This window comes from Stegodyphus dumicola, chromosome 5, assembly GCF_044657685.1.
Source record: "Stegodyphus dumicola isolate Sdum_Otavi_A_Nest chromosome 5, ASM4465768v1".
Classification (NCBI taxonomy): domain Eukaryota; kingdom Metazoa; phylum Arthropoda; class Arachnida; order Araneae; family Eresidae; genus Stegodyphus; species Stegodyphus dumicola.
The window spans coordinates 37,812,472-37,837,417 of NC_140772.1; the positions used below are offsets into that span (position 1 = coordinate 37,812,472).

Below are 24,946 nucleotides of genomic sequence, written 5' to 3' on the forward strand. Positions count from 1 at the left end.
TTTCGTATGCTATATTCCAATTACGATGTATTCGAAATACCATATTTACAAAACTCCGAAAGTCAAATTGTAATCCTCAAGAGAATTAAAAACATATTATTTTGGACAACAACCAGGTATCCCAACGAAGAATTTATCGAGTAACCAGTTTGTTATTCATACAACTGATGAAATCTTCTTATTAGCGGATTATATTTCACTACAGGAGCTGTGGCAACAGCTTTTCTTGGCCTTAGGTTTAACTTTATTTTTTTTTTTTTAATTTTTTTATTCTCATTTCCGTAATCCAATATGGAATAATATAAGATGCATGCTGTAGCTTTGACGTACCAATGAAATTTCATATTATCTTTTTAAAATTAAATTTATGCTATGTTATATATTGCGTATTAAGAGATGCAAATAAAAGTAAAGTCTATTGCCATGACGACTTGCACAGTTATTTGCCACATAAAAACCAGAACTTTAATACGTTTACCCAGTATGATGTGGCTACTTTTAATTCTTCCCATGCAGTTTGATTCTGTTCCTACATAATGATTTTGGTTTAGAAATTTACGCAAAGTAAATTATACATAAACTGAAAAACCTTCTCATAAAAACGCGACTTACTCAGAGGTACAAAAAAGAACTATTTATTTTATAGTAGTTCCGCCCTTTGCCCATAACTGCCGTAAAGCTTCTTCCAGATCTCGACGGTAAATGTCCACCGAAGTGGTTAAGCTTAAATGCAGATGTTGGCAGTCCGGTTCTTTAAATAGGAAGGCATCGTACAGAAATTTCCGAAGAGCTCTATTTTCACTTTTTGCAATTTGCAGCTGATCCTGAGCGGCCCTGAATTTCAACGCTGTCATCTTTCCGACTTTAGGTTCTTCTCTTTCCCTAAAACAGGGGACCGAAATGGATTTTTTTTAGTAACATGAGCAGAAATATATGATTACAGTTTTATGGTCATTTTAAGCACAAAAATTGACGTTACAATTTTTTTTTTTTTTTTTTCTCCTCTCAGCACAGAAAAGGTTACAGCCGAAACCATCGCGCACGAAAACGTCGCGGAGAAAACAACGCAAGGCGATAACGTCGTGGTACAAACCATCGTGGAAGAAAAGAAAACAAAGAGAAAACATCGCAGTAAACATTGTGGTACACAATATCGTCATCAAAAATAAATCGGTTCAATAACTTCGCAGTTTAAAAATATCGTGGTAAAAAATAAAGCTCCTACAAATCATCACATCACGATAACATCGCAGGCATGGGTTTTTCAGGCTTTAAAAGTTGTAAATGCATATTCACATAATGATTTGTGAGCGCAAGAAGGAAAGAAGAATATATTTACTTTTATAATTCATAATTTTGAATGAACTAATACATTATTTGCTAAAAAGGTGAGAAGAAAACCTAAGTATTTAAAAAATGAAAATAAATAGAAAATTAATGCAACTTATAGATAGCACTTAACAGAAGTTTTGAACTTACATAGTTAACTAATAAAGGTCTATAAAAGTTGCATTAATTTTCTGCTCATTTTCAGTTTTTAAATGCTTAAGTTTCCTTCTCACTTTTTTAGCAAAAATGTATTAGTTAATTCAAATGAATTATAAAAATAAGTAAATTCTTTCCTTCTTGCGCTCACAAATCATTATGCGAATATGCATTTACAATTTTTAAAGTCTGAAAAAAGCATATCTGCGATGTTATCGTCATGCCATGATTTGTAAGTGCTTTAATTTTTACCATGATATTTTTAAATTGCGAAGATACTGAACCGCTTTATTTTCGGCAACGATATTTTTTACCACGATGTTTCCAGAACTGTGATGTTTTCTCCTTGCTTTCTTTTCTCCCACGATGTTTTGTACCACGATGTTTTTGTATTACGTTGTTTTCTCCGCGATGTTTTCGGCGGAGACCCACAGAAATATAGTTATACTCTAAATTTCTATGTGAAAAAATGCAATGCTAGTCATATTTTACCTTTTCGGGTATATTTAACTGATTTGCTCAAAAAAAAAAAAAAAAACGAAGATAACTTATTAAAAAATAATCTGCACTGATGTTTTTAAATAATAAACTACTCATGGGACTAATCCTAAATTTTCTCGAATCCGAATCATAAGTCTCTCGAATCTTTCATATAAGAATAACATGGGGCGAAACCTCTACATAATATTAAAAATTTTTTAGCCAAACCTAAATCTGAATTCTGCATTTAACAAACCACAAAATTATAGTTCAAAATATTTTACTCAATAATAGTACAGTCAAAAGTCGTTAATTCAGACACCCATAATCCGGAATGATCTATAATCCGGACCTCAAAGCTACAAACTTTCTGCGCATGCGTCGCGGCTTTTACGTGCGTGCGTAAGACCTTCACGGCTGCGAATATGCTTGTGCGCATGCTCATAAAACGTTTACACATGCGCGTTTAATATATAACAGACGGTGTAAGCTAAGCTAAAATTATCTAATTCAGTTAATGTTGCAGATTGCGTTGTTCCTAAATCTTCGAATTGGATCCGGATTATTATTTTTTGCAGACTGTTAGAGCAATTTTATAAAAGTAAGCTTGAACTTTCGATTATATCAAATAGAATTTCCGATATATATTTGTTAATATGTAAAGCATCTAAAGCGAAAGTATGTTTCGAAATCCGAAATCTGTTTATCAATTTCCCGCTGCTCGGTGGGGGGAACGCCGCGGCGCGCAATTAATTGGAAGTTAATCTGTCAGCACTATCCTTATCTTCAGGGCAGATGTTTTTATTTTATTTGGCTTATAATTCCTTACCAAATGTAGTATTTCATCTCGATGTACTCCGTCTTTGATATGATTTAAAAAAGTTCCTCGTCATTATAATTCGCTTCCGATAGTGAAGAAAGTGACAGAGGTTATTGAAAACGAAAAAATTTCGATTGACAAATTAGTCGGTACTCTCGACACAGCAATTATAGGACTTGAACAGCGGAACTTTGTAAATAAACAAGAAATTATGTCTGTTTAATAGAATTAAAGAGAAAGTATTATCACATGAAACGAAGCAACTTAAACAACTTACATTGAAAGAAATGTTTAATAAAGTAAACAAATAAATATTAAGCTTTTTCTTTTTGTAAATTTTGATACCCTTTAGATCATAATTGTTCTTTATTTCATAAATTACGGTTTCATATTTTTAATTTTGTAATTTCTGCATGCCATCTTACCAGATTTAAACCGATGATCTAAAATCCGGAAAAATCGATAATCCGGAATCGCCGAAGTCCCGACGAGTCCGGATTAACGACTTTTGACTGTATATCAGTATTTACTTAGAGAGAGAAGACACAGAGGACAGTTAAAATTCTCAAACTTTGAGGCTCGTTTTCTCAACGTAAGTTAAAAAAATATTTGAATAACTATATAAATTTTTTAAAGCAATTTTATGAATTATTTTTAAATCAAGGCAAGTGTAGAAGGGAAAGCATTATTTCAAGATTTAACAGAAATAAGTACTAAATACGGAATAATATTTATTTCCAGAAAATTTTTTTTAAAAAATAAATAAAAACTTGTTTATTCGTAAAAGTGTATTTTCTGTGGTTCCACTCCATAAGGGTGCCAGAACCCTTACACAGGTCCGCCGCCGCTCAAAAGATAAAAAATCCTTCGTAAGGGTGCTTCGGCATAACGGTAGGTGCGCACTTGTCAAGCCTTTCATCCCTTGATTTCCATAAAAAAGCAACCTTAATAAGGGTGCGAGCAGCCTTATACAAAGACGCTCTTATGAAGTGGGATTTTCGTTTGCATTATTGATTATTTAAAAGAAGAGGGTGAAATAAATCTTCCGCAACTTTATCAGAAATTGAGACTTTGCATAAGGGTGCTCGCATCTTTATTAAAAACCCTGAATTGTCATAAAGCTAGGTGCAGATTTATTGAAAACATTGGCTTGGAATGTCACGCAGATGATATAGTGGTTTGGGGAGCCTACTACGGTAACGGTACCGAAGGGCCCGGGTTCGAATCCCGGGTAAGACATGGATGTCTGTATATAGTGTCGGTGCGACATGGCGGCACTTTAAATATGCGACGAGCCAAAAGTCCTCTCGTGTGGACTGGTGGGAAAGGACAGGGGTGGGAGACCCCTGGATCCCCTCACGGGGTGCTCTCCCACAAAATCGGGGGTGGAAACATAAATAAATTGAAAAAATAAATAAAATTTCATAACTTTGGGATTAAACACAGTGATTGAATTTACTTTCTTATCTATCATATTGACGTTTATCATTCATCAACAAACTAAGTCGTCCCAGATAGAAAAAAGCTCTATCCAAGCCATTAATTTACCAAAGTAACTGAGTTCCCCATTCCAAACCTAGTCACTTAGTCATTTGTATTTTCATATCACATTATACAGGGTATCCCGTAAATGTTGCGACAAACTTCTGGGGAAGATAGGACACATCATAAGGATTAAGAATTGCATAGGAACCCATGCCCGGAAATGCCAGGGATAAGTTGTAGCAGAGGTAGAAGATGGGAAAAAAACAACATTTAGTGGTGTGAATGGTGTGACAGCTTGAATGCTACAACAGGTGCTCGAAGTTTGCACAATCAGACGCCAAACATGCCTGAACGGATCTTTTATTGCTGGACATGTTCTTTGATTGCAGCAGGTGCGCAGGCGAGTCTTCCAACGAGATTCCTTTCAGACACAACAAGCACGACACTTTTGATGGCTTCCAACAAAAAGAAATCAAGGCTGGATATATCCGGTGAACGTGGGGGCCAGGGAACTAGTCCACCACGCCCAATCCATCGATGCGGGAATAATCTGTTAATCTACTATCTGTTAATCTGTTAATCTACGAACATACAGTCCACTTCTTAATGACTCGCAGTCGCACAATCTTTAATGCAGACTTGCAAACAAGCCGTGGTTTGGTTGATGTCTGTCGGAGAAGCGCTCTCGGTAAATACGTGCAGCGGTTCGTTCATTACCCTCAACTATTCCATACACTGAGTGCATGTCTGCAAGCTCCCGGTTTGTATATTGTTCCATGCTCTTCATATGGTACTTACCGCTCGAATGAGGCAATCCTCACTTTCCACTAGCACTCTCCTGTACAGCACTCCCTGATGGTGTACGGTGACGTTTCTGGCTTCCTATGCAACCCAGAAATGCGTCGAAGCGTTTCTGGGTTCGTTTCTATGCGTCGAAGCGTTTCTGGATTTCATGGGTTCCTATGCAATTCTTAAACCTTATGATGTGCTCTACCTTTCCCAGTTGTTTGTCGCAACATTTACAGGACACCCTGTATAACGGTATGTTACCCAAGTATACAACTGTATGGCCGAATAAACCACCAACTAAGCTATTACATGCAGAATGTGCGTGAATAGATACTGTAAAACTGGTCAGATTGTGTCGAAGGTTAATTGAAAGTACTCTGCATCTTCTTTAAAGCAAATATTTAACTCATTTTCGGCTCCGAATGCTAAATTGTAAATGATTGTGTAATATGGCGATTTCTATGCATAGATAATTTTTTGGATTGAAAATTCGGCACATCTGCAAAATCTAAGCTTTTATGCACAACTTTATATTCTGTACTTTTATCTGATGTGTGAGCTACAGTTTCCTAATATATACCGGAATGAAGGTTAGCTTTTAAAGCCGTCTTTAAAATAATTTGTTTTAAAAGGTGTTGGAACCCAAAAATCTTCAAAAAAAATTTTTTTTCGGATTTTTGCATTTTCAAATTCCTTGCACTTTTATCTTTCTAAAAATACCATTCTTTAATTTCTATGAAAATTAGAACTGTAAAAAATATATTTTTAATTTGTCATCGAATGCTTTGATATATGAGGAGTTTTACATTAAAAACGCGTTTTCCTCCAAACGTGATTTTTTTATACTCGATATACCTTTTCTCAGGGACTACTGCTCACAGGTATCTAAACTTTTTATGGTCGTTTTACTGAAATGAGCTTTTTGTTATAAACTAAGAAAAAAAAAATTTTTTTAAATTTTTGTGTAAGAAAAGTGCTAAATTTTACTCTGCCTAACAAAATATTCTGTAAATTACTCTAAAATTCAAAATGTTTCAAAAGTTCATTTCAGTATAGGGTGGCCCAGAAGTCACTTTACATTTTGAAAATTAAATAACTTTTTCTTAAATGACTGTATTTAATTAATTCTTTCTTATTTTTTGCTTATTCACATGTCCATTCAAATGGAAATGAGCTTCATCTCCCATGATCAACTTGTGAATAAACTCATTGTCATTTCTTGCAGTTCTCTGAAACCTGACAGCATAATTTAATCGTTTCTGAAAGTCTGCTGGTTTTAAAGATTGCTCTAATTGAACCTTGAAAACGCGTCACTAAGTTCCTTATTGCAGGCCTACTAGGGGGATGTCGAACATTAAAATGGCGCATATATTGCGTTACAACAATTGACCGTCCATTTTCAAAGTAAAATTCAATTATCTTCGCTCGTTGTTCTGTTGTAAACTTATCCATGCCAAAAATTTCCAGGGATTATATTTTTTAATTCTGAAAAGAGAAAAAGAAATATATTAATAGAAAAAAAGTTATTTAATTTTCAAAATGTAAAGTGACTTCTGGGCCACCCTATATAATCAAATAGGTATACTTTAATTACACAAAAAAATTCAAGCGTGGATCTACAGCAGATTTTTAGAAAAGGTACATCGAAAATGGGCAATTTAACATTGCTCAGTATAGGGGTTGCTGATACCCCTTAAGTTTCTCTGCGTGAGTTTTTTGTGTAACGACATAAGCATGATTCTATTTATCAGTATCCCAACAGATTCATTAGAAGTATTCATTAGTAAAATAGGAAGTGGATGTAATAATGAAAAAAGTAGAGCATGAAATGAAATTCCACCTTTTAGTGATTTTTGGCGACTTCAGGCTTTGGAGCTCTCGCTGCAGCTCTTGTATGCGGACCACATTGCGAGCACACAGTCTTTCAGCTTCGATTATCTTTTTCTTCGTATCTTCAATCCTTTTCCTGAACTGGCACATCACTTCTTTCGCTGTTTCCTTTTCCTGCTCGTTAGCCTCCCACTTGGCTTTAAAAGTTTCCAGCTCATTGTTCTCGAGAGAGGACTTTTTCTCTAAAATCGAACAGATACTTTCATAATTTCATGAAGAGTGCGTCATATATGTAACATCATAGCTATCATATGTGTGAACCAGTACTGTGCCAAAAATGAGACGACTGAAGCTCTTTCCTTAGGTAAAAGTTACGAGCGAACCCAAATTAAAATTAAAAGGAATTTTCAAACTCTCCCCGTGAGCGTTCTTGTGGAATGATTAGCCCGTTAAGTTAATCATTAGAATCTGTGATTCGAATTACCGAAAGTACAACTGAGTTTTGCCTGTTTCCATCCTCGAAAGCCTAATAGTATTTAGTGGTGCTCGAACTAAAATATAATGGACACCACCTGAATTTGGCTGAGTGGATCTCTTTCCCCACGCGCTTTAAGTAGGGGAAAATATAACTAACTATTGTATTCCTTCATACATATTCTCACAATGTAAAAGAGCTTAGCAAGTCCAACTAGCACATGGAGGATTCGTTGTTCGAATCCTGCGAATGCATGGTCATTTTTCATGTTTCCTACTTCCAAAAATATAGACGTCTCTGCAGTGATTTCCAAATTTAAATATGGTGGGCACAAATTTCTCACCACCTGGACTGTCTCATTTTCCTCTCCTCATGAGTGATTTAGCAGTGTAAGTGAGTAACATGTCCAGATGGCAAAGGGGCAGATCTTGGTTCAAATCTTTGCTACGGCACAGTTGAGTTTTTACGTTTCTAGCTTCAAATAGCCTTATGGTTTCTATAAAGTATAATGAATGACGAATTGATATGAAATAACTAAATACAAATAAGATTCAGTAGGCTATAATTTTGAGATTCGCCTCAAGTGATAAAATCCTGCCAAGATCGCTGTGGAAAGTAAATATGACGTAGAGTTTTAACTACACATAATACAACCTCAGCTGCATCTCTAATACATTAGTAGAAGTGAGCCCAACTACATAAACTATTTACTTTCTATAGTTAGATTAGTAGATATAACATGGCAGCATCACAATGGATTTTATTTCTGCCTTGTGAATCCCACCGTCTTACTATTGTAAATAATCGTCTCCACCAGCGGCCGAACAGTAACGTCGATGAAGGCAGGCAATTCAACTCTGGTTCGAATTCCGACGAACAGGCAGGCTGCATAAGAATTTTCATGGTTTTCCCAATGTGAAACATGTATCCAATTCAGTTTCCCTTAACCTTTTGATGGTCATCAACGAACTCAGCTCTCATTCCAGTTACGCACTACAATAGGCGCAAATGAAAACAATTCGCATTACAAATTTACCACTGATATAGATACACTCATGTCCATAAATTAAGGATAATGGGGCAAAGGAATAATAAAATCAGGCAAAGGAGGAGTTAGAAGCAAAACAAATTTGACTTATTTGTAAAGTTATTTATTAAACAAAAGGTAAAGAGCAAAAATGATGTTATATGTTTAATATTATTAAATAAATTAGCAATTTTTTCTCCCTGGAGCAAATTTAAAAAAAAAAAAAAAACCATTTACAAAAAACCAATATTACATGGTTGGTATGATTGTTAATACATTGTATGTCTCCCAGACGACGCAATACAGTCCGTACAACGCCTAGGCATGCTGAGTATCAAATTATCGATCTGATCTTGGGGGGATATTACACCACTCAAAAAGCAATGCTCTCCGAAGTTCCGGTAGACATGTAGGAGGAAGTTGACGGGCTGCAACTTGTCGGCCAAGCATGTCCCACTCGTGCTCTACTGGATTGAAGTCCGGTGAGAGAGCTGGCCAGTCTATACGGGTGATATCATCCGATTGAAGGCATTTGCTTACGAAGTTTGCACGGTGAGGACGGGCGTTGTCATCCATAAACACAAATTGTGCGCCCATGGCGCCCCGAAACAAACGTACATGTTGTTCCAGAATGACGTCCCGATAGATTTGGCTTGTCATGGTTCCAATTTGAACATGCAGGTCAGTTCTGTAATCCAGAATAATTCCACCCCAAACGAGCACTCCTGCACCACCGTATCGGTGTCGTTCAATGGTGGTAACGGGTACCTGGAGCTCTCCATATGAAAGTCCGGCGAGAATCAGACTGCAAGCTAAACCTGGACTCGTCGGAAAACATCACATAAGCCCACTGTTGCGGTGTCCACAATGCATGCTCTCTACTCCAGGTTAACCGCAGGCGACAGTGAGTTGCAGTAAGTGGAACGCATCTGACAGGTCTACGATCATATAGAACAATCTGCCCTAAGCGTCTGTACACGGTCTGCCTTGAAACTGTCGTACCAGTGGCTGAAGAGAGCTGACGAGATAGGTCTGAGGCTGTGCTCCGCCTGTTTCTTTTGGCAGTAACTGCCAAATACCGGTCCTCATTCGGTGTTGTAACTCTGGGGCGACCTGTGCTGTAACGTCTACTCACATTACCATCATCTTGGAATCGTTGCCAAAGCCTGGAGATGACACTCTGGTCAATTCCAAGTTCGTCTGATACTTCCAGTTGGGTACGCCCACATTCCAGACGGCCGATAATTCTACCACGTAAAAAATCATCCAAATGCGTCCTTTGTGTCATAACTATTCGGTTATTGCTCTGAAATGCTTATAAAACGCCTGCGAACAATTTTACTTCTTTGCCTGTATTCCTTATATATCACTCTCTTACACTCTCGTCATTGTGACGTACCATCGGTGTCATCTTCTTACTTCCTGAAATTTGCATATGATTCTTGAAGATGTGTGTAGTGATTTTACAGGTGATATATCTATTTTAGATTTCGATTTCCACGTGACTCCGAATTATCCTTAATTTATGGACATGAGTGTATTTGGGAAGAAAGAATATAGCTTAATTTCGCAACCACGGAAGGATTAGAAAGTCCTCCACAAACTCCTCTCACAAGCAGATAGCCGTAGAGTTCCGTTATCTAAACCAATTAACTTAATTTCACAAAGTGTTCCGAATTTAGCATGCCTGTTCATACTCATGTACCATCTCTCGTAGTTGAACTATATTTATCAATCTTATTTAAACAAAAATTAGATAAATTATAACTACTGTGGGAAAATAAATACTTTTATTGCCAAGATCTTCACTGAAATTAATTTTCTCGAATATTTGCTAATTTTTTTTAAAATCCTGATGATCTAAATTATAATATTAGGACTTCAGGCAGATTCTTAACAAATTTTGCACAAGCTTGCACATGTTTTGCTTGATTACCTTTCAGACCGACTGTTCGCATCAGTTATTAAGCTACGTAAGATTCCCGCTTCCCCTTGAAGGTATATATTTGGTTTCTAATTATTTATTGCTGCTTTTGGATTTTCTAGTTATTTACAGCTAGAATAGGGCGGAACTAAATTTGTAATTGTATATTAAAATTAAGGTCTATGTTTGCACTCGAGTTCAAAATATTTTAATTCAAAAGCTGCATAAAAATGAAAAGCATTTTTATGTTATGATAATAATGCGAAAAAATGCATTTATTTCTTCTCATAGATAAAACTTGTACAGATTGACATTATTCCTTAAACGTAATAATATAGAATAAATTCCATGCATTTGAAATAAATCAGATTTAAAGACTATCCCAGAAGATGAAGGAATACAATTGTGAAATGCTAGTAATTTTTCACGTCGACTGCGAAATGTATTCTTTGAAGAGGTTTGCTGTAAGGGATTATCCCAATACGAAATGGGAATAAAAGCAAGTTTTCCTTTAAGACTTCTTCGAATGTTGTCAATTCAATCGGTAGATAGCTCTTTGCCTTTTGCCTTAACAAACTTGCTAGAAAATGTCGTCCGTAGTGGTTAATATAGCAAGAGGACGGTGTATTTTTAATGTTCCTGCCTTCCAAAAGGCTAATTATATCTGCAAATTAGCCAGTCAAATTAAATTCAATAATTATTCTGGAAGGAAGCTATTTCTCACCTGTTTCTTCTGAATCCACTTTTCGGTTCGGATCGTCCAACGTTAGTGTTACTGGATGAGAATCAGAAGCTGGGCGTGTTATCAGGAATTGCATTAAAAATTTGTCTTCTTTTGCCTTTTCGCGGACTTCATCTATCTGGAAATACATTGTATGAATTATTCTTACTGCGCAAAAGGAAAAAAAAAAAAAAAAAAAAATGGGTGGGGGGACAGTTCTATTTCTCCCGTTCCTACTGGGTCGATTGACGAAATTGCGTTTTTCATATTTCGAAAGCGCGACTTAAGATATATATTAGATTTATATATAACATTGTTCTAATATAGTATGATCTTTATTTTTTAATTCCCTTAGTGCGAAATCGAGTTATTCTACTACTTGCTCATTTGCTGCAAAGTAAGTTAATAATAATTTATTTACTAAAGAAATATTGATTATATTATCTCTTAAGATTAATTTCAGTAAAATTATCTTAAAAGAGTGAATCCATAGTTAGTAAGTTCAATTTCGAAAATTGAACTTGAATGTAAATTGTTAAAAATGTTTAACGGGGACTTGAATTAAATCATGAATAACAAAATTTCAATTGTAAAAAGAAATAAATTAAAAGCAAGTAATTATAAATGCAAGAAATCATTGCCATTGATCGGAAATTAGTTGACTTTTCAAGGGGAACAAACCGACTCCCGCTCAATGAACAATAATTAAGAAACAAATACGAAGGTGTTTCGTCTTTTACTCAGGTAATAAGGCGATGCCAAACCGGCAATTCAAGCTAGGCCAAATATTTCTGTGAACAGAAGGCATCAAGAACCAATGCAGAGCACCAAAGAACTCATTCCGATTAAGCATTTTAACTCATTAAATTTTGAGTGAAAAGCAATTTCGGCAGTAAAATTTGATATTACTCGAGTAATTGTCCCCCGACACCCTCGTGTTTATGCATTTTAATTCAAAACTATTTGTAAAAATTAAACATTGGAAATTTGCATTATGAAATAGAACTCAAAGTAATTGGAACAAACATTAGAAAATTACAAAATATAAGAAATATAATGCAATCTGTAAAAACAAATTAAAAAAAAATTTAAATTAAAAAAATATATAATAAGAAAAAGGAGTGTACGTGAAGATATAAAAGGCCAGAAAAAGCATTAATTAACTTACGTTCTTTCTAGTGGGAAGTGGGCAAAGTGTTTTCTTCGCGTCTGACTCAGAAGGGTTGTGCTTCCGAAATTCTTTATCGGCAGCGGGGGCTTTGAATTATATCAGTCAGTAAAACTTGTGTAAAGTAATTTATGGGAGTGGGAGGAACTAGTAATTCTTGAGGGACGTATGTTGTGGAGTTCTTATTTGAGTGAAACCGTCTGTTAAAATTTTTTTTAAAATAATAGTGAATGGAAATTAATTAATTTCTGGCTAATTGTCGTGTCGTAACGAGGAAGAAATTAAGAAAAGGGAGAAAAAAAGGAATTTTCACTGTCAAAGAGCTATTTGACATACTAAAGATTATGAAATAGGCCCATTTTTTTAGTAACAGCATAAGTCTGAAGACAATTAGCTTTTTACATTATATACAGCTTTGTAATTATACTATGTACAAATCCTTCAACTGATAGTCATCCAACTTATACCGCCTTCTCAGGTTTAGGAACAAATTATCATATCCCTATCAGTTAAATGATTTAGAGTATTTAACGCCTTCTCTTTTAAGGCAATGGTTAATAAATTGATTAGGTATTTGATTATTTTTAAGAATTTTAATAAGGAGCAACACAAAATCGGACCTTTTCTGAAATGACATGGTAAGTTTTTTCCATATTTCAATTCTACGGCTCAATTTATGCCTAAATATTAAATTTTGCAAAATTTAGGGCGAAATTCACGAAGAAATTCAAAAATTTATCTTGGCGCAATTATTTTAAATTTCCGCCAAGAAAAATTCACATGGCGAACTTCTTAATTTACGGCAACCTATTTTCCTTTCCCTTTCTGCATTGTGAATGAGCGGAAAAAAAGTCACATCGTTCCTACTTTCAAATAATTTTAATGTCAAATGTGCGTAAACCACATTTGACGTTGGTGTCTCTTTCAAACAAATATGTCAAATTTCAAAACGTGCCAGTATATAAATTCAAGTATATCTTTTGAAATTTCGAATAAAAAAACTTTAATTATTTGCAGGTATGCTTAGAAATACATCTACTTGATTGAACATGATATTAAAAATTTTATAGGCTATATAATACAAAAAGTTTTTCGAAAAATTTATAAAAATTATTTAGAAATACAAATTTTAAAAATAAATCATAAAAAGCGGACGAATGAACTGAGTGTATCCATCCAAAGAAGCATATTGACATACTGCTAGAAGGTAACTGGTTTCAAAGAAAAGCTACGAATTCGATATCAACCCAATTAGAAGATGGAATATTTCTATTTTTCTGTCACTCGAAGAAATGGTTGATAGTAATAAGTTTGTAATTCCAAAGCGTTTGTGCAGCAATTGTGGATCATTTCAAAATATTATCGAAGTTATTTGATGAATACTTTAAAGGAGGACTGAATATTTCGGAAACATTGGATTATAAACTTATAATCTTTCAATTTGGATGATACTGATAGATAATAGAACTGATAGATGACAGATCTTTTACAACCGCTCACAAATCGTGCTCTTGAAATGCAGTTTGAAAGCAATACTTTGAAACTATATTGGTGTTCGGCAATGGATAGGTTCATAAAAATTAGTGAAAAGGCGCTAACTCTGCTCATCCCATTTGAGACGACATATTTTTGCGAATCTGGGTTTAGCACCTTTTTCTGAATCAAAAGAAAATTCAGAAATCACTTGGATGCACAAAGCGGATATACAAACTGCTATCAAGTGCTGCACTTTGAAAATCGCTTATGTAATAAATAAGAACACAAATGTGATTAATTTTTTAAAGGTTTGCATGCTAGTTTTCGTAAAATTTTCTGATTTCCATATTTCATTTTTTGTTTATAATTAAAATTTGATTATATTACTTTATCTTAGTTTTTTTCAGAAATTTCTTTAGAGGGTGCGAGAATATATTAAAAATGTTTTAAGGGTGCGGGACATGAAAGAGATTGGGAACCCATGATATAGATATGCCGGTACCCTTGAAACGATTCACTTTTCTTTCTTCAATCAATTTTTTAGAAATATTTTGCTCACCGCACATGTAAACATATATTCAGCTGCGATATGACAGAAGAACTGACCAGTCATTTATGGGCCTTAAAAGAAATTTCTGATGAAAATACCTGATTTCCGAAATTGGCCTTGGAGTCGCCAGGAATGCATCTCTTTAACTGTAAGTGTCTTTTGTTTGTAAAACTTTTTTTTCCACTGCCAGAGAGTATAAGAGGTTTCTTCTCCTTTTATCTCGGAAAATTAGCGTGCAATAAACTTGCATTTAAGATCATTTATACAAATTATTCATATGCTTTTTCTTTTACGACGTCTTCTATAAATATGCAACCAAATTGTTTATAATTATGGAAATTGAGGAAAAGGTGGTAAGTAATCCGGAAAATGCCTTCATGGTGCGGCATTTTCTGTGTCAAGTAGTGTATTAGGCAGGTTCTTTTTTGTTCAATACGAAGTAGCATAATAAGGCTAAAAGAAAAGGGAGAAATTTAGGGTTCGAAAATATTGCAAAATTCAGCAATTCTGAAAATCATTTTATTGTAATTCGTATTGAAGACCTACACTGTGCAAAAGACACTTTGTTTTGTATGTGTTCCGGTGCACCGGAACAGAACAACTCAACCTGACTCTTTCGCTTTTGGAACTATGCCAAAGAACATTTAATTCAGTTGAACAGTCAGACTCAGACGAACGATTTCGCATGGCAGCTGGAATGCTGTCTATTTTTCATTATTTTTGTTGTGTTCTCGTATTTATATGTCATTTTCTTGTTTATACTTGTATTGTGCAATTATTTAATATAAGTTTTGTGTTTAAAAAGAGGACATGTATCGAGTTCATTCACATTACATCGCAACAGTATGTGAAATCAACTATTTCGCTGATTTTGCATTAAATTTGAAATATACATTAGGAACCGTATAAAGCAATAATGTATTTTACAACAACTGCATTCAGAGAAATGAATAAAAAGAGCAGTTTGAGACTTGGTAGAAAACTGGAGTTTGTGTACCAAATACAAATCATCCTCAGCAACAATTTGTTGTCATAAGTACCTAACCAGAAATCACTTATCTGAGCAAAGAGTTAATAAATTTGATTATTTTAATTAAATGCAGATTGCAAATTTGTTGAAATAAATTATAAACAAGACATAAAAAATTTTAAAAAGTTTGCTCATTATAAAATGGACAATACTCAATTAATTAGCTGCAAAATAGATGTAAACTGAACGCTAAATACATAGATATAACTATGTTTGGTAATGTAGTGCTGTTTTGTCACTTTCTGAAATTTCAAAATTCTGCTAGATTTCATCAGAAGGTTTTGCTTTGGTTACCAAATGTATTTCACAATTTTCCTGGGTTGTGTATAGAGATTTTACAGTGAATTTCATCTGATATAATTTTTGCAATGCACTGAACCATCTACATTATTTCCCTCCCCCCAAATCAATCTGGAGCTGAAGGTTGAAATGGTAAAAAAAAATATGGTTTTCCTGAAAAGCGAAAACGTGTATGTATGTATTACCTGTGTCATGCTTTAAAACAGAAAACTTTATGACTGCCTCTTTGTTGCTTCAGGACATTTTTACACTAAGGCACACATATATTATTAAATTAATTTTCGTCAAGAAAACTTTATGACCATTCTGTGCATTGGGATAATCATCTTTTAACAAACCCAGATACTTCTATAGCAAGACACGCCAGAAGAATCGTATTATTAATTTTGAAGCAACACTGGTTTCCACATTACCTTCTTTTTCAATGCCTTGATTTCTTCTATCATAATCCTGTTGTGCTTAAGTTTTTCTTGGTAACTGGTCTTAAGCTTCATGTATTCTTCTATGCTTTCTGCCGCCCTTTCCTCACCCTCTGTGCGAAAAACACAGTAGTCTTCGTAAATCTGCTTTAGAGATTTGCGTTGCTTTTCGGTAAGAAGGTCTTCTGCAGAAGCGGAGGTCACCTCTGGATCACACTCGGGATCAACCAAGTTGCTGAGTCCAGTTTGTCTCAAGGCGTCCACAAGTTTCATCATTCCCGACTTTAAGCAAATGACTTCTTGCGCCCTGTCTGAGAAAATGTTTTATAAAAAATAAATCTACATTAATTGGAAATGAATCTCATCCACGGGAAATGTTACTCAGAAGTTTGGGCCAAAATATAAAAGAAAAACCTGGATATGCACTAATGGAAAATGAAATTTCAAACCCAAGAAAGAGTTAAGTTGTACTAGATAAATGAAATTTAGGAGGCGTTTTATCACATATGAAAGATGACGTCTATTCAAATTTTGCGCTAGACGAATAAGTGTGGAACTAGAAACCACTATGAACATGCAAATCATGTTTGTTTTAAATAAGCGATGTTAACTTCGTGTGCTTTATTTATCTTCCGCATTTGGCTTTGTGAGAGAGATTTGAGTCAAGAATGTCTTGAAGACGACGAAGAAGGTAGTATCAGCCGCTTAATGAGTTTGAAAGACGCCGTGTAGTACCGCTACGAAAATGTGGATTTTCTTTTCACGATACTGCAGAATGACTTGCCAGGGATCTATTCACTATGCATGCGTGTTGACAGCAGTGGTCAAGGAAAGGTACTCTTTCAAGAAGGCAGGAGTCCGAACGCACCCGTGCAACCACTTGAAAGGAAGACCATCGTACTCGCCGTATGTTTGTGGCTCATCGCACTGTATGTGCAGCAGATGTTATAGTTTTACTGTCATCAGAGTGACACAGAGAACTATCGGATGCCCCAGAATTCTTCCCCTGACTAAAAATATTCATAAGGCTCAAAATATGACAAATACATTTTATCTTGAATTGCATGTAATAATTTCAAGTTTTGGTGTACATGCTCACTATTACTTTAATTGTTGGATTACAGTGCTCGTTATGACTTTGCTATCTGAGAATAAGAAAGATGTTGATTATCTGAAAAGTTGCCTTTTCTCAAATGAGGCCACATTTCATTTGAATGGTGATGTCAATCGACACAATGCTGGAATCTGGAGATATTAGAATCCCCCCCCGTTCCCGTTGTGTTTCAGACCATCAGGGAGAGCCCTAAGCTGAACGTGTGCGATCTCATGCACAATCAAATCATAAGATCATTTTTCTTCACGAAAAGGCGATCACAAACAATACCTATCTTGATATATTGCAGTTATCTGTTGTGCCACAGATTCAGGACACTCTGGATTTAGTTTTCCAACAAGATGGCGCGCCGCATCATCATTAGATGTCTGTGGCTATTTGGATAGAACATTTCTGGGAAGATGGGTCGGGCTTGATGGTCCCATAAACTGGCCTCCGCGATCACTGGACATAACACCAATGGATTTCTTCCCTTGGGGTTATGTCAAGGACCAAATTTAGCAAACACCAGTGAACGACATCGCAGTATTACGGTGCAGAATTCCTTAAGTCATAACATCCATTCTTTACGTAATATTGATCAACACATGTAATTGGAATATCGCCTGGATATTCTTCCAGCAACGAATGAACCACACGTAGAAATTTATTAATTGGGTACACAAAAACTTGAATATGTTACATGCATTTCAAGGTAAAAAGGATTTGTTTATGTGTCATGCCTTGTGAATATTTGGAATCGGGAAAAGAATTCTGAGACACCCTGTATAACAATCGATTACTTGAGGGACAACTTTGTAGCTGCCTTACCACTAGCTCTAAATCCCCGCCATCTGCGACTTTTGTGGTGTCAAGCTAGTACTCTTTGGAAGGCGGAGTGGAGATCTGTTATTTCTCAGATGAGAGTCGTTTTTGTGTTGGTGTCAGTAGCCGTATTGTTACGCTTTTCTCTTCCTGACACCAGTTGTTACGTTATTTTCTTCCTTCACGTTCGTACGGGTTCGTAGACTTAGGGTGAATAACGGCGACACTTGATGAAATATCGAAACGCACTTTATTGGCCAATATTGTCAGGACCGCTCCAAAACACGTTTTACAGTCGTCGAACTGTTATAGACACGTTCAGCGACACAGCCTTCACACTGTCAGGCAATAACGGTGGAGACAGCTTCACCGCAAAGCACCCGAGTACAGCTCCCAATTCTGCTTGGTCATTTTCGGAATTCCACGTACTCTTGAGACTCCACGTGATGCACTCGACGATACACAAGAGTATAGCTCTCGACTCAGCACAGTCTAAGACAAAACTCGACGATGCACTAACTCGCGATGCACTAAAAGACTCTCTCGATGCACTCGACTACCAACTCGACGCTAGACTTCGAGATACTCGCTCAATGACTGACTATCAGCTCGCTAGAAGAGGCACACATACTCTAACTGATTGCGGAACCAGCTGGGTTTATATAGCTTTCGGCTTGTGTTCGGGAACATTCTGGGCTAAACCGGTAAGAATTCGTTCCAGAAGGTTCTCCGACCGTCCATGGTATATCACCAATTTTCTCGCCAAATGTGGCAACCCTGTCTTCCCTTGCCATTTTATGGCAACCCTAAAACCGGTTTTTTGGGAAACCATCTTACCTCGCCTGTACATTTCGTAACAGTATATTAGTTAGGAGGAGGCAATGTGAGAGCTTGGAGCTAAGTTGTTTGCAGCTTTTAGACACATTGGACAATCTGGCGAGCTGGAGATAAGAATATTTTTTGACAGTGTTACCATTTCTCCCTTTCAAATCGCTGAGTTTGTTATACAAAAATTTGTTAACATCGTTTCATTATTCTGACACCGGTATATTCTGTCTATATGTATATATGGAGAGAGAGAGCTTTCTTCGTGAGGAAACGTAAGCAGTTCTGGAAGCTTTGAGCAAAATAACTGTCAAATATTCGAAAATGCATTTTATGGAAACTTTCAGAATATCATTAAGTTGGAGATAATAATCCTCGCCAAGGCTAGTAGAAGTGTTTTGTCTATATCTTTGACTTCAATGTAGTTTTCCTTATAATTCAAGTATTGATTGATTCAGAATTACAAAAAATTGTAATGTAATTTACAAAATAAACACTTCAAATGCAATAAGCGACCATAAATTATATTGAATTAAAACAAACAGAATTTTTTTATATTATAACGATTAATTTTATTAACAGTTAAATTTTGAGTTAAACTCCCTTTCCTATCGCTTCTTAATTTCAACTTACTACTTCCGGCCAGAACGTAATCTTAGAATCACGTCTGAATGCTAATGAGGAAGAGCGGTATTTAACCGCGAAGTTCTACTGTTTTAATGAGAGAGATACCAGATATATTCTGGCTGCACGCGTCCGCCTTTTTAGACTACTCTCTCGTAAGCTATTATTACGCTCGGCCGTACTTTAGGCCCTTGATGGCTTCGCAGTCAATTAGCGTTAAAGAACCAACTCTGTTAGAATCTTGATAGCTTCGGCTATACCTCTTTAGTTTAGTTGATTCTTAGTCTCTTAAGTTCAAGCCCAAGTGTCGGCTTTATTGTACAATTCCAAGACGGAGTTCTGTTAAATCTTATTTGAATAATAAAGGGTTTTTTAACCCTTTCCAAGCATACTTATTGTCTCATGAACTCAAGCCATTATTCGCTTACTAGTTCTTAAGATTTTTCACTTTTAACTGTAACACAGTGGAGAATCCGATAATATAATATACTAGTCTAAATAACTAAGTAGATAAAAACGACTACTGCATAATAATACGAAAAGACACGAAAGCAGAAAACAATTAATGAATACAAAACTTTATATAAATTTACAAGAATATTCTTTGTAAAGCTATTATATTTAATTATAATCATTGTGATCACCTCTCCAGTTAGTTCCAAATACCACTTGTTCATGAGGATTGACATCCATTCCCAGTTCTTGAGCCATAACTCTTTTGTAGGTGGCGACGTTCCTCCGCATGTCGACCAGCTGCTTCTTGGCTTGTTCCAGCTGTTGTCTTGTACTCTGAAGTTCCTCTTGAATCTTTTCCATTTCATCGTTCCTTGTCTCTATGGGGAAACAGTTGAGATTCCAAAGTATTTTGTAAAGCGTAACAACATAGTCTGCATTTGTTTTCATTTTTACCCCAAATAGTTGAAACCTAAATTTAGTTAGTAAAGTTAGAATGCATTATTTAACTATGGCAAAGCGCACTAGGGCTATCTGCCTATACTTAGGGCTATCTGCCTAAGGAAGGAATGTTTTCGTACAGGCTTTTTTAAGGGAAATTGATTCGCACATGTGAAAAACCAAAAAATCGCCCATATAACCAGACCGTTCGACCACATTAGAACTCCAGTCAACTATCACTGCTCAGCTGTCTTATCCACTCGGCCACTAATAGGCCTAAATTTGTTTTTATAAAAAAAGCAGTAAGAATATAAATAAAAAACTTGTACAGAGAATACAGGCATAGTTTTCTTGTTTAAAATGCATTAGAAGCGAAATAAGTGGCTACCTCAATGTGAGGCTTTCCTTCATGTGACCTAGATCACGGGTTCTCAGCCGCTGGTACGCGTACCACTGGCGGTACGCAAGAGAAAAATAGGTGGTACGTACGCAAAGAAGCAAAGTATTTCTAACTATAGTAGAACGTTGTAGTGGTGGTACTACAGGTTTTCAATTTTTGTTTAGATGGTGCGCGTTAAAAGGTTGAGAACCGCTACTAGATGATTCCCGAAAAAGAAGACAAAAAGAAAAAAAATAATATAATATATATATACTATATATATAATTACAAAATAATTCTTTTGAAAACAAAACACAAATATGCCTAGTTATTTTCGCGCATTCAGCTGCAGAAAAATTAAGGACATCAAGTAAGAAATTTAGAACTAATATTTCACAAAGACCAGAAATTGAAATTCATAATTAATAAATTTCAAATAATCGTAGGAATGCAATAATAAATTTAAAAATTTTAAAACCAAAACATTTCAAACAAGCAAAACCTCTCTTCAAAAATTATGAAATTAAAAGAAAAATGAACAAAAACAGAAGAGGAATTTAATCAATCTCAGTGTCACTTCATCAGGGGGAAGGAACCTTGAAATTAATTGAAATCTCTTCTACAAAAATCCTTGCTTAAATTTATTATTGCATTTCTATGATTATTTGAAATTTAGTAATTATGAATTTCAATTTCTGGTCTTTGGGAAATATTAGTTCTAAATTTCTTACTTTATATATTTAATTATATATATATATATAGTGCCATTTACAGCACGGATTTTGCAGTTAACACCCACAGATGGTTCCCTCCCGGTGGGAAATAAAAAACTATCTGTTGGTGCGGGCAGTTCTCTGAGAGAGTTTGAATTCTTCCCTGTTGTATTTCCGTTACTCGTTCTCAGTGACGCCATATATACATATATATATATATATATAAATTCTGTAAATATTTGGATTAATAGGAAATAGCTGCGTAGATACATAAAAAGATAGCCACAGACAGACGTGGCTGAATTCAGCTTAACTTTTTGATAGAACCTCCAACACAAGAGTACCAATCTGATACAGAGCACTGAATAAACTGTGTTAATTCTAACACAAAGAATAGTAAAACATTTGACAATAAGCACCAAGCCTTTGTCTAGGATATCCTCGATGCACAGAGAAAAATTTGCCAAAGTGTCCAGAGCCTTCGTCCATATCTAAATCACAAAAGCATACCATGGACAAACGAGATTATTCACTGCAACTTATAAAGATTGCTACAAGCAATGCCAAGCAAACTATGGCATAACTAAAGGCTGACGCTAGAGCCTTTCAAGAATCATACATTAAAAACAGCTTTATACCTATTGTCCCAAACCATAGAAAAACCTTTTTTTCTCACATTCGACTAGCTGCAGTAATATATGAGGGAGTATTTTGACGTATGCTAATTAGAACAATGGACCATACAGTCACCATAAGAATAGAATCAACCATAATATAACTCTATAATATATCTTTTCAATTTCTTCTAAATGCTGCCCCTCCTGATCTTAGTATATATGATCTGAGCTTCTTATATACTTCTAGAACTGCTGATTTCCAGTGATTATCTTGATAATCTCCTTTGCTTAACAATTGTAATGCTTTTGTATGACGATCATTATATGACTTCTGCTAAGTTCCTTTTTGGTTGATTTTTCTTTCACATTTTCCACAGCTTGACCTTTCAGTAATTATTCTGATGTAGGAAGTATTGTTTTTGTTCATAAGTCGTTGAGCTAGGGGTCCTGATATCTCATTACATGGAGTGTTCCTATACTACATTGTTAAGTAAGGATCAGAATGATTTGGTCTAGCATTTTTCAACAATCTTTTCGCCGTTTATACTGAACGCTCTGCTAATCTGTTCCACAGTGAATTGTAAGGACTGCTCGTTATATGTTTAAATTGGTATTTCTTCTCGAATTCCACAAATTCTTTAATTGCAATCTGAGGTCCTTTATCAGGTATCACTATCAATGGTCTGCTATAGCTTGCAAAAGGAGATTTTATATAACTGAATCACTGTCTTATATCAAGCAGCCGGTAATTTATTGCTTTCAGAAAAGTTGGAATGATAGTCGACGATTAACAAGAATACATCTTTGTCAACACCTGTAAGAACACGTGTTCATTATAATGCAAAGGTGCACATGCGGCCATTGTGACCATGCATACATCTGTAATTTTTTTTACCTAATTTACTATTTAAAAACAACGTAAGACAATAAAAATTTAAAGAACGTTTAAAATAACAAAGATTGTTAAACATTACTGATAATAAATTTATTACAATTCTGAACTTTTACAAAAGCATAAAACTTGTTGTTACCAAATATTGATGTATTATATACAGGTGTAATGTAAAGTTCACAAACTCTCTCAGTTCCTTTGCTAAACCAGTGCTGCCAAAATCAGAGCGTAAAAATGTCCATCGGTCAAATTGGCCGATGTGTACTTACTTATAGGCGTTAATCTCAAGGTAAATTAGAAACATCCATTGGCATCATAGGTTCCCATACGGTATTTTTGTTCTGATATTCATTGCATATAGAACATTTAGAAATATTATTTTCTATCTGCTTGTTCATAAGTGACCAAACAAAACATCTCTAGCTCTTTTCTTACATTTTGCTATACTAAAGTTACCCTCATGTATTAAATTTAATATCTCTGCAGTCGCAAGTTACTTTAACATATGATTTTAATTGATCTTCCCTTTCTGGCCAGCCTCTCAGATTTGCATCACATTCACTCTCTTTCCTAAAATTCGGGATTTTGTCACGCAAATTTCTGCATCTTCATCACATTCGGTTGTATTCAAGAACTTCTACTTAAAAGTGTCTACTATCAGTAAGTCTTTTTTCTAAGTAAAGGTTTCTGGTGAGCTTAACATGTTCAAGGAAGTAATAACAGGAGTCAAAACAAGTGTCTAATACACTTAAACACGTTTAACCCTAATTTAATTTAGTTTTCAAAGCCCTAAAATGTCCCTTTAAGAATTATACAGCTCAAAAGTCCTAATGTAGAAAATATCCTAGAAACTTACCAGAAATAGCAACAAGCAGCTGCTGATGCAGCTTATTACAGATTGCTTCCTTGGTCTTGCTTTGCATATTATCACCAATATGAAGTATTCTTTGCCTGTAAGAAGGAAATTTAGCAGAATAAAATTAATGTATATATACAATGGTGTTCAAAAATTAAGGACTAGACGGTTTTTTTCAATATAACTTAGTACAAAAGCTTTCCAAATCAACACATTTAACACCGTAAGATTACCAATACGTAAGGACATGAGTAATGTAAGCAACACTTACTAAAAGAGAAATCAGAGGGATAAAAAGAAGCTTTATTGAAAAAGTAGCATGGAGCGCAATGCGACTGAAGGCCGAAACATCCCTGTGATGGGTGTCCAGCAAGAAACATCCGGTCTTTAATAGGGGATATGATCTCCCCTGACTGCTAGGCAGGTTTCACAGCGTCTGCCCATGCTGAGAATGAGGGTGTCAATGAGTTGTTGAGGCATTGCTGCCCATTCGTCTTGCAGCGCCAATCGAAGCTCCGGAATCATTACTGGTGGTAAGGTACGAGCTGCCAAGCGTCTGCCTAGAAAATCCCATACATGCTCGATGGGATTGAGATCCGGAGATCGTGCCGGCCAATCCATACGTTCAATATCCTCACTTTCTAAGAGCTGTTCGGCAGCTACTGTGCGATGACATGGTGCATTGTCGTCCATGAAAAGGAACTGCGGACCCATAGCGCCTCTAAAAAGACGCACATATGGAAGAAGAATCTCGTTACAATAACGGGTCCCGTTGACTGAACCTGCGTCGAAGATGTGAAGGTCTGTACGACTACCAAGCATGATGCCTCCCTAAACCAGAACACCGCCACCTCCATACCTGTCCCTTTCAATGATGTTCGAGGGATGATTGCGGCTTCCCCGCTCTCTCCAGATGAGTATGCGATGAGAATCGCTACTCAGACTGAATCTGCTCTCATCTGTAAAGAGTACTCGTCCCCATTCATTGTCTCTCCAATTCCGGTGTTCCCGGTACCACAGAGAACGCCTTCTCCGATGGGCAGGCGTTAGAGGTACACACCGTACAGGGCGTCGTGCAAACAGACCACCACCGTGCAGTCTTCTGGCCACGGTAAAACGCGATATCGGTCGTCCAGTCCCCTGTGTCGTGTGTCTAGCAATTTCTCCCGATGTCTGCCGCCTGTTTCTTCTGGCCTGTAAGGCAATATACCGGGTGTGGTTCCTTGTGGACGACCACTACTAAACCCCC

General features: G+C 35.9%; 1 protein-coding gene across 1 annotated transcript; it reads right to left on the reverse strand.

Moving 5' to 3' along the window:
• Positions 1 to 618: 618 nt before the first annotated feature.
• On the reverse strand, positions 619 to 23,791 carry LOC118202333 (uncharacterized). Its single transcript, XM_035374498.2, has 6 exons — positions 23,698 to 23,791; positions 19,991 to 20,179; positions 15,974 to 16,290; positions 11,040 to 11,175; positions 6,900 to 7,131; positions 619 to 882 (listed from the first exon to the last, which is right to left on the reverse strand). The coding sequence occupies exons 1-6, from the start codon at positions 23,762 to 23,764 to the stop codon at positions 636 to 638; spliced, it is 1,188 nt and encodes a 395-aa protein (XP_035230389.1). The 5' UTR covers positions 23,765 to 23,791; the 3' UTR covers positions 619 to 635.
• Between the last annotated feature and the right edge of the window lie 1,155 nt (positions 23,792 to 24,946).